Genomic DNA, 19,981 nt, shown 5'->3' on the forward strand with positions numbered 1-19,981 from the left:
GAACTTTTCCAGCTCCTCACCCAAACCTGGACTCTTTTTTTTTGCACAAGTTACACATTTTTGCAAAGTTACAAAGAGTACCTTTGCAAAAATTCTACAGGATGCATGAAGTTCACGCGTCACAGTCACCGTCAATAACGAGGGCGCGTCTGTTCTTCTCTTCCACAGACCGTGAAGTGCTGTTAACGCGAAGAATGTGGGGGAGTCAGACTTCAGCAGGTATTTTATTACTCCGCTTGCTCTTTTTCCCACACTGCCTGCACTCAAGACACTTCAAACCACACCTCTTCTTGTCCGGTCAGATTTTTAAAACAGGTTCCAGATCTGTGGCGCGCAGCAGGTTTGGAGATGCTGCGAGGTTTGACTTAAACAGGAATTTCTTTTTTTTTTTTTAATCAGCGTTTGGACTCTAAAATTCTCACTTTGAGAGAAATAGATGCAAAGAAGAAACCTGCAGGAATGCATTGATATTGTTCTACTGGGATGCTGGAGGTGGATTTGGAGTCACCAGTGATCAATGAACTTTTGTCTGAACGCACCAAACTAAGGATTAAAGTATCAGAGCAATGAGCTCTGACTATTTGTGTACACATATGACATGTTGACTTTAACAGACAGCAGTATATGCAATTATAATTTCTATTTCGTATTCTCTCACTCAAAGTATAGACAAATAAACCCCATGGCTTTCCTTTTAATACATTTTATTCAGACGTCAATATAAATAAGGCTTATGCTGAGTGATCTCTAGTAGATTTGTTCTTCTGACTGCTCTCGTGTAAAAGGACAGACGTCTGACGACAAAGGAGTGAAAGTAAATGACGTGCACAACAGAGAGAAGCAGTGGAGCAAGTTTCTTCATGGTATGGGTCCATATTAAATCACTTCCTCTTCCTGTAAGTCTCCATGGTAGCAATGAACAGCACATAACGGAACGTCTGAGAATGAATGAGCAGCCAGAGAGGTGAAGCCCGTTCCGTTCCGTCTTCCAATCCATTTCCACATTCAAGGTGATGTTAGCCTGCGTCTGTTCACAGTCTCTTCTTGATGAGTTTCTCCAGTCTGCGGATACGGGAGGACTCCTGCTCGGGAGTCGGCGCGCTGAAGGATAGGGAGGGGCCGCCGTCGCCCCCGGAGGGTGGGGTAGGTAGCCTCTGTCTGAAGAGCTCCAGCATGCTGCTCTGTTCGCTGCGTTTCAGACCCTAAGACACAAACAGTGTAAATGAATCCCTTAGTGTCCCAAAAAAAAAGAGTCTGAAAATGCAAAGATTGTGGAAAGTGGGACTGTTGTGCTTTCAATGGGGACCACGGTCCAGGTGTAATGGGTGGGGGGCAGAATCCCAGTGTGAAAGGGTTAATGTTGAAGGTTGCCACCTGTGCCCAAGTATGAAGCTTGTCCGGGCATTAACACTTGAAAACCGCCCACCGACCAGCACCTCTGAAGTTCTGTAATTAATACTTCATATCTCTTTGGTTTTATCTCCACAAAGAAACGTGTAAATGGTTACGGAAACATTATATTTACTGACTTTAGAAGTGTTTAGCAGATTTAATTAATGTCCAGCTGTGTGTTGAAGACACAGATTTGTGTGTGTTTCTTCTTCCATTGAATATGTAAATAATGCATTTTAACAAAATTTGAATGACTGCGGCCTTGAGAGGTAGAAAAAAACCCGAAAAAAAAACTATCGACCTTCATGTCCAGAATCTTCTGGAAGGTTTCCGGATTGCCGTCAGCCAGGAGCTTAATGTAGTTATCAACAAACACAACTGGAGGTTCATGGGGGGCCATCACCACCTGCAGGAAAGTAGAGTTTAACATTAGTTGCAGCATTCCCTTCTTTCCAGCCCAAGGGATCTTTAAATGATCCCACATGGGGGCAGTTATGGCTCCAAATGTGGGTGGGTGGGTGGGGGGGCTATAACTGACAGGAACCAAGCAGTTTTAACAGCAAATACAGTCAAGTCTACGGTTCTATATTTAGGAACCCACTCCCCAGTCATAATTTTGCACAGCAATTATTCCACACATGAGTGGGCAAGAATTAGTTTCACCGGTAATTGTTTCTGGGCTGTAAGAAGTCAGGGTTAAAACCAGGATTAATAATGAGCGGTGAGGTTGGGGGGGGGGGGGGGGGGGGGGGCACATGTCTCAATGGATCGGCCTCTCTTGTTCTGTTTTATTTAACAACAAGGTAGAAAACATGGAGGAGATGGCTTTTTCTTTTTAATGAAAGACCAAACTGCTCTTATTTTACTCATTTAAACATCATCTAATTAAAGGGAATTCCTCTCCTTCACTTTAAAATTAAAAAGTCTTTTAAGGCTTCATTTGTATTTTATTTATTTTCATGTGAATGTGTGGCATGAAAGGTTCAGGATCGTGTGGAATTATTTGCTTTCTTCCTAGTCTTGCTGATGGAGTGATTTACTTAGCAACTGTCCTGGAGCCAGGCCAACGGAAAGGCCTGCAGGGGCGCTGTGTAAAAAAAAAAAAGAGAGAGGGGGGGGGGGGAAGAAAAGTGGGAGTTCAAGAATGAAAACAGCCGTAGAAAAGGAAAAGGAGGAGAGGGTATCGGGGCTCAACAAGTGTGGGTAGGAGGAAGGGGGGGGGGGGGGGGTCTGCCTTTTGAATTCACCACAAAGAGAATGAAAGAGTGGGAGAGAGAGAAATATAGAGAGAGAAAGACAGAGAGAGGGAGCTAATGCTGGGCTGGAACAGCGTGGAAAACAGCCACGTCTCACAGGAAGGGAACCTGCCGGGAAAGGCCGCCTCAGACAGCAAGAATCCTACGGTCTTTGAACATAACCTAACACTGTGTCATAAAACAGACACCTCCAGATAAATTCACCTTCAACAGTCCAAAGCAGATACTCGACAGCTACATAAAGATATAAAGATTTAACAGATGGGATTCTCCCGGGGAAGTGCAAAAATAGAGCGATCGCTCTCGTCTGTGAACTGGAGAACCAGCCGTGCTGCGAACATTTCACAGCAGTATAAAGCTCGTTTTTGGTTCAGTATTACCTCTTTCTTGGAAGCTTTTTTTTTTTTCTTTTATTAACCAGACTCTGATACACCTACCCCACATTGCTGGCCCAGCACCAAACAGAAAAAAAAAAAGAATCTGGCTGAGATATTTCCCTTAGCAGTCAAAACCAGAAGCTGTAATTAAACCCGAGGAGGAGAGCCCGTGTGTTAAATGTGCAAAGAGGCGAATTTTCTAACGAAACAAATTTATAAGGTGATAATATGTCAATTTCCTGCTAACAGCTCGTTTTTACTGCCCCACGACGTCGCTTAAGTTCAGAACTGTCAACAAGATGGTTTTCATTAACGTGAGATCGTTCAATCAACTCTACGACCAACACAAGATGAGACGGCCTTCGATCGTCCCATCGAATGGCAGATTCGTGGTCGCAGCGAGCCAGATTTGATTTCAAGTCCCAGCATCGGTGTAATTTAATACTCGTGTTGAAGGTAGACAGAGGGATTTTTTTTGTGATGACCTTCAGAGGCGTCAGGCTCAGCCCAGGGTGAAAGCAATTACTTGTGAGGGAACTTCAGATAAGACGGCTTTAAATGTCTGCTGGAGGACTAACGCTTCATTTGACCTGAGTGGGCTTTGTCTTTCTGAGCATTAACAGAATGAGTCGTTGTGTGAATTTTTTTTTTGACAAACTCTCATACAGTATTGATATAATTTCTAAACTTCCATGTTTTCCACTGTCACAGTGACGTTCACAAATAGCTCTTTTAGCTACATCTGTGAGAACCAAATTGATCACATTCCATCGGGCAGCAGTGCACTGACATGCAGGCCCTAAACAATGAAGGTAATTTAATAAAAACCTGCTAGAGGGGTTTCTTAGGTGGTTCGAGTCCAAGGCGAACAAACGCTGGTGTGCTGGAAGGCCCACATCTAGGACAGGAAGTTACAATCTAATACCATCAATTTGAAATATTTGCCATCAACAGTCCAACCATAATAACTCCAGAAAGGAAAGAAAGCAGTCCAAGAGAAATCAAGGGACGGGCAGCTATGTGATGTGTGTGTGTGTGTGTGTGTGTGTCCGTGTGCATTTCTATACACTCCAGGGACAGTTAATGAGGGTGGAGTTAATCTACGGCATCCACATACCAGTGTCCTCTGGAGTCGCATAACAACTAGCTCAATACCGTCTCTACGTTGTCCTCACCGAAAAGCAAAAAGCCCATATATGCACGGTCGTATGGCAGAGGCGTGTCTGTGCTTTCGTGAGTCTACGCATGGCTGCATGCGTTTAATTATTCACTTACTCATGCATTTCCCCGAGGCTTAAAATCAACCACACACTGGGTTTGAAGAACATGTGTGTCTTTCATTAAAAGCTTTTGTGCAGGAGTTCGATTCCTTACTCCTCGTGTTCGGTGGGATACTTTATGGAAACATGCTCATAAAGCGCTAAAGTGACCGAGGTCCGTTAAAGACACCATTAAAGGGCCAAAAAATACACTTTGAGCAGATAATCTGCTTGAGAGATAACAATAGCGGAGTATTTTAAAACAGGCTGGCCTCCAGCTCTCAGAATGAGACATGTTTGCTCAGGCTATTGTTGCTTTTAACGACAAAGCCTCAATCAGTGGAAAAAGCAGTCAGCCGCAGGTTGGGCCAGACCATTCTTGGTCAAGTGCTAGCATCAACACCAAAGCTAATGTTTAACTGGATATGTCAGCGTTCCAACACTAAATCTGTGCAATGGCAAACGAGAGATTTAGACAATTTACCCAGACTACAGTCACAGAAAGGTCTGTCAAAAGTTCCGAGCCTTTAAAGGCCAGAAGTCGAAGCGTCGCTTGAAGAAGCGTCCAGGCTGACTTTAGCCATCCAAAGGGAAATGCCGCAAACCTTAAGTGTGCCATAAAGATTGCACTGCTGTGATAATGTGCTTGAGTTGAACTATTTTGTGTCAAGAGTTGAACTCTGGCTCCCATTAAAATCCATCAGTTTAGGAAGAGATAGCTGCTTCTGAGTTTATACACGCAACATAAACTGTTTGCATTTCTCTTTGCGGGCCTGAAGCGTAAGATACGCAGTGAGGTTTCCAACATTCATCTCACTTTAACCAAACCTAAGGTCATCAAAAACCATCTGAAAAGAGCTGCTACATTTTAGATTCCCAAACGTTTTGAAATCCATAAACCCAAGAGTTCAATGTTCCAGTTCCAGGGTATATTTTGAAACACAGAGTAAAATACATATCGGAAAACTTCTAGAAGGAGACGTAGCTCACCTTAAGGATCATCTCTGCGCGGGTCATGCCTTTCACCACTATTTTGGTGTAACTGGCCGGCGCCTTGCGGAGCACCTGGGAACCTATGGAGGGCAGATCCAGCAAGACCGTCTTCAGGGAGTGCGTGTCAAGGAGGAGCTGGTGTGATCGGACACACAAGTTAGTAACTGAAATGTATATCTAATGCAATATTCATACTAACAAATGTAACATGTTTGGCTTGTGACTCACAATGCAGCTCAAAAGGACCGGCTGGCTTAAATTCCACTTACTTGCTCGGCTCCCACCATGCTGATTGGCTTACATCGGAATAGGTGGTTGATAAATTTAGGAATGAAAGAACTGAGGAGAGAAGAAATGACAAATCATGACCTGTGTGTAAAACAATGATGCATGTTTAGAGATGAAGATGTGCACTGTACTTTGTGAACTTGATGCAGAACTGCGTGAAGTATTTGCGTGTGGAGGCCAGGTTGTCTCTAATGATGGGCACGTTTTGCTTAATGTGCATGATGATTGACGTCACATACGGACTCTGGTCGCCCACATGCTCCACGCTCTGCCATGGCATCTAACAAGGGGGGCGGGGGAGGGAAAACTTTAGCTTCAGATGCTAAACACAGTAAGAGTCTATTTCTACAATGTTTGTTTGTTTGTGTGTGTGTGTGTGTGTTTGTGTGTTCAACCTTGCTCATAGCAGTGAGAGCAGGGTCGCACGCGGCATCAAGATCTTGAACAAGTAGCTGGATGCTGTTTGAGATCACACTGAGAAACATAAAAGCACACAATTAAAACCGCTTTAAATAAATGAAACCAGGCCATTATCTAAGAGGAGGAAAATTGTCCGCGTACGTGCTGAACGTATCCATCTCCCCAGTCAAATGAATCCTCTCCACCAGGACCTTATCTACTTTCTCCTTAAGCTTCTCTTCCAGCTGGAAGACATGCAAACAAAAGCACAAGCGCACAACATGAAAAGCTTCGTTATTTAGAGGGGCGTGCCTCCTTTCAGATGTGTGTTGGTGCATTAAAGAACACTGACGGCACACACAGACGGCTACGAATCAAGGTCGGGGTGTGTTTTTCTGTATTACGTGCCTGTTGTGTGGTAGCAAGGCAGTATTCTGCAGTACTGAGGATGCTACAAATCAGGCAGAGCTCATCCACGGTGAACTTTGCAGCCTCTGAAACTTCTTTCTCTTTCAGCAGACTGCTGATGGTAAGACCCCCGCTGTTAGTGCTGGATCTGGACAGAGTGATAGATGTAACAGAGGAAGAAACAGCAGTGGGGATCAGCAGAAAGAGGGGAAAACACTGATATCTAAGAGCGCTAAATAGTAGCCGTCGCAAAGAATTACTGCTCAACACGGTTTAAGCATTGCATGTTTTAATATTTGTTTAAATTAGTATCACAGATTACTGCACTGTATGCCTTATTGAGCCTTTTGGTTTAGGTTATGGTGGGAGTAGGAGGGGGGGTTGAGGGTTTGAGCTCTGAGTCGTTGTGGATTGTTTTTCATCAGAACCCCCTTTGCTACAGGGTTTAATAAAAAATAAAATAAAATAAAAAAACAAATTTTTTTTTAGACTACATATACAAATAAGGCCAATTCAGTGACTGAGACACAACAGGCATAACTACAAGCAGATGCCTACGAAGCTTCAATGGTAACCCAGCCATTAATAAATGTCATAACGCAGACATGTGGGTAAAACCACAACATAGTTCAAGCTCTTTTTCAGGGGCCCCGCACTGCATAGGACGACTGCGTCTGCATGTGTCGTGAGCGCATTTGTGCACTTGTGCACTTGCAAAAGCCTTTCATTGTATCGCTGAATCAAATATGCATACGGTACACATTAGCCAGCGAACACATGTGTGTAATAAGCGTGCAAACATATGCATGATTATACACACTGCAGGCCAGGGATGACTTCTAACGTGGTCAATGATCCAGAGATGTTTTTTGCTGCTAGGGTATTAGGCTTCGCCATAGCTTTAACCAATTCCAGATCCCGCATAGCCAGACATCGCAATCCGTCAAACGTAGCGAGGACTGAAGACACGGATTTTCAAACTGAACCTCCTAAACAGCCTCATCACCGAACAGATGAGTGAATGTGGGCGTGATAGGCTGGCAGTTTAATGATTCGTTAAAAACTAGAAACACTATTGAGTAAACCGAATATGTTACCCAGTGGCTCATTGGTGCATTTTTAGGAATAAATTGTATAGGGATACAGAATAGATTCATATGTAAAATATGTTTCAGTATAATTGTCCAAAAATGAGAAAAAAAAGGATAATTGCGACCCTTTTGTAATGAAAGTCTAAGTTTTGTAAATCTATAAAAAACAAAATTGTGTCTACTAGAAAAACTCAATTTGTGCTGATGTGGCAAGACCATGATTTAGTGATTTTACCAGGGGGGTGTAATTTACTCAATTTAAAAGCAAAGATTGACAGTGCAACTTGAGAAAGTCTTACTTTGGCAAGTTTCCAGAGAGAATCTTCCAAGCGTACTCTCTCAGGAATTTCTGGAAGATGGTTGAGAGGGCAATCATTGGTTCTCCAGTGCTCAGTTGGGAGCACTGCACCATGCACTTCTTGTAGTAGACAAAAAGGTCAGCACAGCTGGGCAGTACCGCCCCGCCCTCCTCTGTGCCCGCCTTCGGTGGGCCTTGTGCTCGGAAGTCAGCCACAAACCGGTTGATCAGTTCGCCCAGGTTCCTGCAGACGAATAAAAAAAATTGTTAAGACAAATATAGCACACACTTGGATTAGTAAGTAAATGAATCAAATAGTTAGATAAACCATGATTAGTTCATAAAATAAAACAAACAGCAAAGAAATACCCGGCATACAGACAGTCAGCCAGATAGATATAAATAGGAGAAAATACTCGTAAATCAAAATTTCCAATACTACAGTCAACAGGTTCACAGTCACAGTTGGTGTGTCCCAATCCTTCTAAATCTTGGAACTGAAGCCAAGAAAAAAAACAAGCGGGCCACTGTTCTCGCCTGTTATGTCCCATTGAGGACAAGCGGATCAGGCTGCAGCCTGTTAAAGGCCATTGGATAAGACTGAATCGAGGCTGCACTTTAAGAATAGGTCAGTCTTCTTCCCGCAAAAAGACAAATGCATTTTAACACCACAGAGAGCAAATTCAAGGGACGACATGCAAGCTTTGCAGAAAAGAACAGTTTCGGGAGTGATCACTGTGACTGTGGAATAGTCGGAGGAAGGGTCAGAGGAAGGATTCACATTGCAGGACGGTGTTGAAAAACATAGGTAGGAAACCGTAGGAAATATAAATATAAAAGCAGATAAATAGGAGGAAACAAGATTCACATAATAAACCAGGGCTAGAGAAAGGGTATGAAGGAGAAAACAAGTAAAGAGGTGGGAAAGAAAACGGGCAGATCTGCCTTGGCAGCAGTTATTTAACCTTCCCCTTTCTCTGTGAATGTGGCTGTGCCGTTAATGGGAAACATTTCTGCCACAGCGGACACAGAGGCATGTAAGGAAACAAGGGATGGAAAGATAGAAGAGGCATTGAAGTAGAATGGAAGGTGGGGGGATCTGATTGATGAGTGGGCAATGGAAAAATGATCCGTGCGCCAGCTGTGGACACAGAATCAGGATCTGTGCACCACGGCCCAGTTTGGCTGTCTGGCTTGTATAAGTGCGTGTTGCTTACTTGTCTTGGGATTCTATGTAGACGTATAGATGAGGTTCAAAGCACTTAGACACAACGCCATGGAAAGGGTTGTCTGGGGCTTTTGGCTTCCTGGGCTAAAACGAAGGGACAATGAGAATTCTTTGTCAAGCTATTGATTAATTAACATGCAGGAAATGCACTGACCCAAAATGTTTTCTGTGCTAATGCAAAAAGAGACGTTGCTTTAAGTGGAGGCAGTCCATGAAAGGGTGCCACATTGGTTTCCCATGACAACCATAAGCCTTAAGAAAGCTTTGCATTAGAGGAAACGATAGCTAACAGGCCCTTTAAGTTGTGGGACATGTCAGCTGGAGGTCAACTCACCTTGGCCAGACCCTCGTCCTTCTCTCTGCCCCCGCCCTCGCCTGGCTCATCTTCCAGGAAGGGGTTGGTGGGTTCTAGAGGGCTGTCTGGCCTCTTCTGCTGTAAAAACATCAAAAAACAGATCAAACATGGATTTGTTTCAACAGCTAAGTCATATGATGCTCTGTCGTTACTGACTGTCATGGAGGGACAAGGATTCAATGCTAAAATACTCCTGAGTAACAAAAAACTACAATTTTGAAAATCAAGTCCAGGTTTCATATTTTTTGTGGGAATCTCTGATGAAAGTGCACCATCAATTATAAAATTCCACTCTACCAAATCCCTGATTGAATTAGAGAATGCTACAGGCATGTGTGTGAACTGAACAGAACACAGAGGACCTCTGTCTTCACTAAATATCACTTCTGAAAACCCTTGGCTGAGTTGTGATCCAGGTCCGTGCACCACCGTCCATGTTTCTGGGTGTGACTGAGTTACAAATACATTTGCGCACCGTGAGAACTATTTCCTGTGCATTTGGACATAATGCAGGCAATTCACCAAATCCTAAATAATTGGAAGATGTGCATATTGTGTGGGTTTGATTTTCTCACCCCGGGTTTGTCAGTCAAGGTGCATCCTGTGAAGCGTTTGGCCAGGAGACTTTCAAAGTTTGTCGTCCTCTGAATGGCAAACAGAAGCAGCTTCACCTCAATCTCTTTAGCGCGCGTCCGCATCACTTTACCCAGCTCCACCCTGACAAACACAAAATCAACATTCATATCAGTTTGAGTGTGCCCCTCTTGCTCCTATGCTTTTTGAGTATGCGCCTCACTGGCACATAATTATAGTCATAAATCTGTCCATGTAGCATTGCCAGGCTTTTTTTCCTAACGTGTAACAATTTTTGAATATTTGATTTCAGTTGCAGGCGGCAGTTTGCAGGCTGCTCTTTCTTAATGGGGACACCAGGTCACTGCTCATCTAGGCCACCAGAGCGGTTCACTTCGTGACGCACAACATTCCTTTAACCTGTATTTCAATTGCTGTTGTTTTTTGTTTTATTTACTTGTATTCAGTCTTTCATTCTTTGTCAATGAGAAAAAAACAGTATTAAATGTCCCCCATTCAAAGCGGTTTGCTCCTATATATTGTGTGTTTACCGAGTGATGTGGCAGAACTCCACTGCAATACGCTCCGTCATGCACCACTCCTCTGGAAACATGCGTCCATACTTCTCCTCATAATCTACCAGCTGCCTTTTGATCCAGGCGTAGCGGCGATCAATCTTATCCAGCCAAGCAACCTGAGAAACGGGGAGGAAGAGTTCTTGCATTAATAGTAAACCTTGTAACTAGATCTTATATATTATGGAAACCAAATACTCACATCTTGATTTTCCTGGAATAGAACCAGGTACTCTGAGAGGTGCTGCCTGATGAACTTTTTGATGATCTCCTGCTTGATGCGTGGATCCAGTACATTCGCCACCAGACAGGCATCTCTCAGCACATTACTGGGGCCACCTGGTCTCTGGATAGACGTGAAAAAAAGGTGTGATATAGTTTCATATAGGAAAGAATAAGACAAGACCATTAAAACAACACAACTTTTTACCTTTGAGCCCTGAGTGGGGAAGGCCTCTTCGAAATCTGCCAGGATCTGAGTCCCCAACTCGCTCTGTGCTGCCTTTACTCTGCAAAGGATGAATCAGGCACACAAAAATGATTTACTCTTTTCTTCCACAGCTAAAGGCCATATTGGAATGATGGCAATTCTATTTTAAAACCTCTAATATACAACAAAATCTTGTCTCCTGTAAATCATAAACAGTTTGGCTCACCAGCCACAGTGGCAAAGAGTCTTTGAACAGAAGATACCTTATTTGAAGAAAGCGAAATAAACTCCAAGGTTTTCAGCTTGCTGTAAATCCTCAAAGCAAGTGATGTTTTTTTTAAACACCCATTTTATAATAGCTCATGTAAATGATTGTAAAAACTGCAGAAACCCTTAAGCGCCATTTACTCCCCAGCATTTCATTACTACAATCCAAATATCAGCATGCAAGTTTGCTGGACAGTCTTGAGTGAGTACTGAAGGCACCCATAGCTATGGAAACTCTCCAAAGCAAAGCGAAGAGGGTGGACGGACAGCGTCTCAGATGGATGCTAGCAAGTACAGAACTTGTAGCTCTCATACTAAGCATCTGCCGCCAGCTAAATATGATTCACCTCTGTCTCCTCAACTGCTCGCCATGAGTCTGGAACGAAATCTACAGCTGTTGTATCTGACTCAGATCTAGGCATTAACTGTAGGTATAAGTGTACGTCTGACTGTAAAGTAAGAAACAAGATGAAAACCGGTCGTATTTAGTTCCTTAATCAACCATGGGTGTGTTTTAGCATCTATCACTAAAGGTTAAACAGGAAGTCCTGGCCTGGAACGTCTGCTTGTGCCATGCAAACTATCCATGTGATCCAATGCAGCAATATTTATCCGACAAGGAAGGGGCTCATGCATTCAGTAGGTTTACTGATACAGATCCCAGTCTGCAGCTCAGGGCTCATATACACAATGACTGTGATTAATGGGAGATGCAGGTGGGTCAAAGAACACACCATCAAAGAGGATACCAGTAACATTACCGGTACCTTCTGTAATTTCCCAGAGGCAGACACAATGTGTGCCCCTGAGGTCCGTGCCAACATACCCAAGGTCGCAGTGATGGGAGTGTTTGGGCACGTGAACAAAGTGAGAGCTGGATGGAAAGGGTTTATTAAAAAATAAAAACTGATTGTCTATTATCTGTTTGACTCTTCACAACTTCTTCTTGTCTTCCTATCATCTTTTCCCCTGCAGAGACATTTCTTCCACACAGCTGTTATTTGGCCTGAACATCATCTACCACACCTCGGTCAAGATAGAACAGAAGGTCATGTTTTCTTTTTGCTTTGTGTTTGGGGCTCCACGCTTTCTGGAACCTGAATGTCAACTAAACCATTGTATCACAAACTGACTGTGGAATTCTTGGAAAATAATAGCAATAATGGAAATGTAATCAGTCAGAGCGCATGGAAACACAAGCTTAACAGCACACAGAATTGCGTGGGAACAAACGACTGCATCCAGATATTGTTATGAGTCTAATCAGAGCAAAAGACTGATAGATAGATAGGAGTGGATGCACATAATGTAAAAGGTGATAAAAAGAAACCCTGAGGAAAGTACTTCTCTAATCACTAACTGTGGGAGTAATGCTGTCCTATTGGGACAGTATCGAGTGTATGTAAACACAGTATTCCTGTGTTTATTGTGGGTGACCGAATATCTGGACCAAAGGGACAGAATACACAAAACACCTTCAGCCAAATATGGCAACCACTTTCCAACAGTTCTGTTAATGAGCTGCGGAATGTTTCGGCTATAAAAGCAGATCATGCTCGGAAGTGGCAAGTGTGTGTGTGTGTGTGTGTGTGTGCGCGTGTGCGCACATTAGTTACCTCTCAGAGAGCTGTCTGATCTGGAGTATACCCATGTACTTGTGGAAATGTTCAAGCACATTGACCACTCCCTGCAGGAGGTTGGCCACCTCACCATACTGCCTCTTTCTGGTCATGGCTCTACAAAACAACACGTGGGGATTATTTATACGGTCATAGAAAAAAAAAATATCTTTATAGATTCAACAACCCTAAATCATGAGTGAAAAGGCGTAGCTTTAACCCCGAGGGATTGAAAAGAAAAGACTGAATTGGAATGATTCAGCAGAAGGTTTGTGATTTATATACGCTTCGATACAAGTTAATTGTCCTAAGTATTTATGCATATCTGTAATCAGAAAATATCTTAACATTCCCAAATGCTTTATTTTGGTTGAATCAACTTGGACCCACTCTAAAGAATCGACCCCTCCCGCCAGCATATGCAGGTGGTTGAGGGTGGTGATGGATGTAGTGAGGTGGCGCTTCGCGTGGTCCAACTGCTTTATGTCTCTTGTGATCTCCTTGACCTGTGAGCACGGAGCAAGACAGAAATGTTAGATGCATGGGAAAAGCAGAGGAGATTAAAGGGGGAAAAACATTTAAAACGTGGATTCACAGGATGTGGTTATGAGAAAAAGAGGAATAGAGCAAGACAAACACACCCACTGGTTAGAGAAATAACCGTTGCTACATGCCTCCTGAGGGCGGGTCTGCCCTGCCTGTCCTCGGTTGTAACAAAAGGAGGATTCAGACTGTATCTCTATTGTATCCCTGTTATGCCTCAACAAGCTATGTGTGTGTGTGTGTGTGTGTGTGTATACGCACCATTTGTTCAGACTTCTCTGCCTTGTCCTTGATATCTTTGATTTTGCCAAAGAGCTGCTGGATAGCTATCTGTGCCTCTTCCAAAGCCTGCCCAAAACACACAGCAAAGACACACGTCAAGCCTCTGGTGGAAGTGAAGTGTGTGAACATTTCAACCAACCTGAAGGCCGAAGTCGAGCTTGGCCAAAAACCTGAGCGCACCAGAATGACGCCAAAAGCAGAATCAGCTCAGCAAGTTGTGGAGAATTGTTAAAGCAGAGGTGAAGGTTAATTTCCTTTGTTGAAATGTGGCTGAAAATGTTTCAGTGCACCAATGAAGCACGCCTCTGTGATGTACGAACAAACGTAACCCCCCTTTGGCAATGGCTTGAAAGCATCTTGTTGTTTGGTGCTTCTACATGAGAGGCGAGTGTGTGTTTTAGCTCATCGTTTCTTACATCTTAATCTCATACTGTATACACTGACTTACTTTAAGAATGATTCACCAAACACACATTTAATGGTCTTCTGGTTGGAAATACTGTGTATATATATTAAAAAAAGTATTCTATCCACACATTCATGGGTGGAGAACATTTAAATCCTGTCAGCAGCTGATTTATTTCTTAAACTCCTTTTGTCCAAAATGTCTCACGTGATATATAATATCAGCCTTCAGACTTCCTGTGCTACACCCAAAGTTCTAATAATATGTTGTTGTGAGAAGCAGGGCGGTGATGGAATAGCTGTGTCAGGTGTTGTGTGCCAGTCTGAGTCATGTCACACGCGCGTACACACACGCACACACACCTGGCTGTAGTCCACATGAAAAAATCACCCTGCTTATCCTTGCATTCCCGGTTCTTGAGAGGGTGCAATGGCCAAACAGACTAATTGACCATATAATTGATGAGGTATGCAGATAGATACCCGACATGATGAGTTATTAAGTTGACACATGAGCCATCAGGCTAACCCCTGCCCAACTGCTGTCACTGGAAAGGATGAAGAGGTTATTAGCACTTTTAACAGCATATAAAGCCAGGCAGGATCAGACAACATTAGACCGTTATAACTGTAAGATGGTTAACATGCTATTCTAATATTTCCCTGTCAGCTGACATGGCAGCTGTTCTTTGATGGTCCCGGACAGAGACTGTGCAGCAACATCCGATGCCAAGGTACCAGTAATTGGCTTCACTTAGTGCAATGCTGTGGCGAAACAACTCTGCCTCTCTCTCTCTCTCTCTCTCTCAAACAAACACACACACACGCACACGGAGTGCCAACAGCTGGCACCAGCTGTGCAAAGAATTTGAGTATTTTACAAGCACCTCTAGGAAACGTCAAGTGAGAAAACATGCACAAATTGTGCACATGCAAACAAAGACTCACAAACATATGCGTACACAAACTAGAATTATAGCTCGTCCTGCCAGTAAAAATTGGAGGATTAAATTGACGTCCTGGGTGTAGCTGAAGTGACCCCCCCAGGCCATAAAATCACAACTCATCTATGTTGACATGATTGGGTCTTTAACCCGAATGCCACCTTTGTCTCAGTCAACATCCATTTGATACTTAAAAGATTGGCTGTGAGGTGACTGGATAAAGAAAAGAAAAACAAATGGGCATGTTTAGTGATTAGCCTTTGATCTGATGAGGAAGGGAGTGCCGATGACTCTTTAAATAGCTTCCCTGGAGGAGATCTTGAGTAAACCAAGCTCATGCACATGAGGCTTGAACCTCCAACGCTGCAGCTGACACTCTTGCAGACTCAGCTGAGTCAATCTGGCTCACTTCCTAGCTCTCATTTCCTGCATTTAGCCTTGAAGAAAGCCGAAGGAGGCAACTGCTCGAAAGGCGCCTCCGTGCCTGAGATGTTATCTCCCATCCCACAGACACGCATGCACAGTATCCCTAACATGTAGCAAGCAGCACATGTGCACCAGCACACACACGTGATATTGTCGAGAGTTATTTATAAAAGAGTACAATAAAACGTGTGCAGGCTTTGAGATCCATGTCATGTCTCTTTATGAAATATTAAACATGTTTAAAATTATTTACTAATATGCTGCTTCTTTACATATTTTGCCGCATTTGGTTGCAGATAATGCAAGTCAGATTTCACAGGCGGCACAAAAACTGGCACAAAGAAAAGCTTTGCCCAGACTGATGTGTGGAATAAGAAATCGAACCCCCAACCTCTCAATCATATGAAGACCCACTCAACCACCTGCACCACCTGTGCCCCAATAAAAGTTTAAAATGAAAAGTCTTGCTCATTCTGTAGGAAGACCACCTGAACTCTTACTAGCAAAGTGGGCATGTAAAGAGTGCAGATAATTTATGCCAGCAGGGTCAAAAATCCCACAAAATGCCCACAATCTCTGAAACTTTGACACATCATCTGTTACATCGTGGCGTTAGAGCTAAAGGACTAGTGAGCAGTTTCATGTAAACTCTAATAAATGGCAAAGTTCATGTGATTATAGTGTCTCTGCTACTCTCACAGTCAACCATACTGCAAGCACTTCAGACTTGTTGGTCTGTGTGTACATCAATCTTAATGTACCGCAAGTCATTTTAGAGTTTTCTGGGCTTTCCATGACTAAAACTGCCAATGTACAAATAATACCGACTTCCAATTATTATCATAATAAGTCATTATTTTTTTATATATATATAAAAAGTTTGTTTTTCTTGCCCAGCAACATAATAAATGTTCTCTGGTCACTAACCCCCTGACATTTCCACACTCTCAGAACTGCAGCATATTCCAGTCTGAGACCCTTCTGAAATGAAAAATCATTCCCCAGACCTCTGCTTCCACTTTCTCCCTCCTCCGATCACAAACGCTCCATATTTCTCCATAAATGCAACCATCTCAGGTTTCAATCCAGGGACTGCATCTAAATTGCTGATCTCGTTGGTTTTATTCTGTTGGCATCTTTATGTTTCACTCGGCATCTTGAAATGAACACCTCCCAATCTTTCCATCTGCAGAAAAGATTTTTCCTCTGTAGATGTTGGCATGGCATTGTGGGATTGGAAAAACAAACTAAAAATTATTTTGTGTGTGACTGTGTAATGTTATTGGTCTGGGGGGAGGGAGTTAGAGCCAAACGGTAGCTAACTGGAAAAGACAGGGCCACCAGGCCAGACGCCCTGACGCGAACGCACACCTAATCATGTCAATTGGTCAGCGCATACAGAGCACACCAATCAAGTGTCGCATTCCCTTTAGCCACAACTGCTTGACAGAGCAAGGAGCTGGATTGAATCGGCAGGGGCTGTTCTTTTCCGTAGCGCTCCCACAAGAAAAGAAAAGAATTCAAAAAGGTTGGCTTTAAAAGAAATGTAAGTATTTACATACTGGAATCTATTTCCCAGACGCGTTTTCTATAAAGAGGAGCAGCTCGAGTAATGAAAATGGTTCTGAGTCATCTTATCCTTTTCCATGGTACTGATGAGGAGGGAGGAAAGAGCCAGTAGAGGCCAGTAGAAGGAACGTTATTCTGGGTAGGCAGAAACCTACGTCTGCATTCTAACTTCAGGAAAGGAAGCTCTTGTCTGGTGTGGATGTCAATTTTGCAAATGTGGCTGTTAATCTCTCCCAATGGGATATGTAATGGCTGCATGATATGTTTGTACAACTGTTTTCCATCTGTTTTAGATTCTCATTTGTTACTTTGAAAGTAATGAATGATTTGCATCATCACCATTACAAAACATTATGAAGGGAAATTTAGTCGCGAGTAGACATGTTGCAGGAAAAGCTGATGATTTGAAGCTGATTTAATCAAACCACTACAGTAGGTTCCTCGATGACCTGCAGCGCAACTCACCTGTCTGCCATCCTGACCCACATTGGTCTGACCTCGCACCACTGTCCTGATGTTGTCATCCAGGCGCCTATCAAAGGTGACACAAATTGGCGCTTCTTATAAATGCATTTAAAATACAAAGACAAAAAAAACGTTTTAGGAATTGACATGAACTCACCGAATCTTCAGACGGATTTTGTTTACCACATCATCAATATTAGCCAAAGACTGAAGAGAAATGCAAGACAGAAAAGATATTAGGAAATCAATGCAATCTTTCATCATACAAACAAAACACACAATGTTTGATGATAAATAAGTTCCCGCTTATGGCTATTAAGTGACCAGGAAGTTGCACAATCTGAAAATGGGAAAGGGGATGAATTAGCCAAACGCACATATACATGCTTTTTGAAAGAATAAATCATTTTCAATATCTTAAGGTTTTTTTTTTACTTTCATGAACGTTGCTGACGAGCTTGTGTTTACATAAAATAATACGTCAGGTTTCAACTTGTGCTAGTTGAAAACACAAAGTTCTCATTATAATAATTACATATATTAATGCAGGGCAGGTGTAACCACTCACCTGAATCATTGCACGAAAAAACTAAATAGGTGAAAGTGCGCATCCATCTAAAACCCTGCTTTTGTCTATAAGCTCAAACTATAGGGTAACAGTGACCCCTCATGGACAGATAGTAGACATAAACGTGAATGATTGTGTTGATTTCCAAATGCCTTTTTAAAGATAAAGTGCAAAATATTTGCATATTCAAATACACATATATAAACCCACCCAAAGACAGTATATCATCCAAGTAAAGCAAAAAAAATATTGGCCACATACATTCTAATCTATGTAACTTCCTTGGTTTATAAAGTCATGTGTTAAATAATAATTTGAAATTAAATCTTAAGATACTGTATTAATTGTAATAACTATTAATTTGGCATTGAGAAATATACACACAAATTATTTGTTTTACTCTAACAAAGGCACTAAAACAGATAGCATTCATATCTGCAGTCTAAGTCTGACTGTAGCTCTTCATTGTACCTGCTCTGTAGGAAACAGTGTGTTGATGTATTCCACAGCATTGAAATCTGCTCTGTCCAGTGGGTCTTGGCTGGGGAAAACCTTCAAAGACACGAACGTATCACAGAATGTTCAAATAGCCGAGTCTGCCTGTCATGAATACAGTATTTCATGATATATTTGGATCGCTATCATGACAGCTGTATTCAAAGATTTAATTAAATACCACGCCAGTCACTGTATACTGGATATAAATGAACTAACGCGTTATAACACAATGTGTTACAGTCACTGGTGGATGAAGGGCAAAAAAAGGGTCGAAAAGTGAACGTCATACACTTTTTCCATATAACTTTAAAATTACATCAATATATAAACTGACTGGTACGCTTGTTTGTGCGCTAAAAGTTTAACACTCTGGAAAAATAAATTTATTGTGGCTACAAGGACAACGCTGTCATACAGAGCCGGAGTGATAGTTAGCCTGCTAACAGCTGGACGTACCCAATGACCAGCAGAAATGTAAAAAACAAATAAATAAAATGTATTAATATCAAATTGAGCACGCTACCTGTTCAATAGCGAGCTGTACTTCTGGGGTTAGATGCAAAATAGCCTCCAAATCCTCCGCAAACTCAAATTCTTCATCCTCCATCATTGTCAAAACAAAACCTTATTATCGAGCATAGCACTTCCTGGTGAGGAGACTTCTGGGATACCCGATGACGTCACCAAATGTTGCTTTCAGGGATATCGGACAAAACAGCGACGAGTTTGACGCGAAACTATATGAGCGATCTATTCTACAGGCAGGACAGGCGACCTGTTGTTGGTATTTGGAGGCGATGTATTGGCTTCCCTTGATCATTAATAAGAGCAGTTAATATATATATTAAGACAGAGCTTGTTATTACTTCAATAATAGTTGATTTTAAAATAAACCTTTAGGCTGATCATGAATTACACAACATGCCACTTTCACTTTTTATTCCACTTCCTTCCCTTAAAGCCTTCAGTGTTTCGAAGTGATGAAAATCCCTTCACAGTATTTTTAAATAAAATCTTAGACAGCCTAACAACCTCCTCCCACGCTGTCTGCCTTCCACATGCATAATTTATTTAAATATCTCCATAGCTCAGGTCTTATTATGATGATCTCTTTCTGACCTAAAGCATTAGGCAATTGGCACGCTACCATTATATATCAAAACAAAGTCTGCCATGACTGACATCTGTTCTCTCAGTTAAAGATATGTAGTGCCCCCTGCTGTTACAAAACGTTACACAAGCCCCCCCCCCCCCCCCACACACACATACTAAACGTTTTTCCAACAAGAGATATGCGATATAACCCTTAAGAAAGCTTTTCATGCACTGTTTAAAGGATAACAGTGGAAAAAGAGATGATACAAAAGTAGAAGAGGAAAACTGTGGGGTGATGCAAAAGCTAAAAATGACAGCTGCATGAAGAGAGTATAGTTTGAGGGTTGAGGAGAAAGAAAAGACAAGAGAGGGAAATAT

The 19,981-nt window shown here is 42.4% G+C and overlaps 1 protein-coding gene across 1 annotated transcript; it reads right to left on the reverse strand.

The window, feature by feature from the left end:
• Positions 1-267: 267 nt before the first annotated feature.
• LOC137912522 (vacuolar protein sorting-associated protein 53 homolog) lies at positions 268-19,118 on the reverse strand. Its single transcript, XM_068756674.1, has 22 exons — positions 19,032-19,118; positions 18,482-18,562; positions 17,600-17,649; positions 17,443-17,509; positions 13,613-13,699; positions 13,199-13,314; positions 12,806-12,925; positions 10,923-11,001; positions 10,695-10,838; positions 10,469-10,611; positions 9,920-10,061; positions 9,324-9,419; positions 8,979-9,073; positions 7,763-8,005; positions 6,373-6,520; positions 6,127-6,209; positions 5,961-6,039; positions 5,697-5,845; positions 5,547-5,616; positions 5,275-5,412; positions 1,694-1,798; positions 268-1,202 (listed from the first exon to the last, which is right to left on the reverse strand). The coding sequence occupies exons 1-22, from the start codon at positions 19,116-19,118 to the stop codon at positions 1,032-1,034; spliced, it is 2,493 nt and encodes an 830-aa protein (XP_068612775.1). The 3' UTR covers positions 268-1,031.
• Between the last annotated feature and the right edge of the window lie 863 nt (positions 19,119-19,981).

Source organism: Brachionichthys hirsutus, unplaced genomic scaffold, assembly GCF_040956055.1.
Source record: "Brachionichthys hirsutus isolate HB-005 unplaced genomic scaffold, CSIRO-AGI_Bhir_v1 contig_976, whole genome shotgun sequence".
Lineage (NCBI taxonomy): Eukaryota > Metazoa > Chordata > Actinopteri > Lophiiformes > Brachionichthyidae > Brachionichthys > Brachionichthys hirsutus.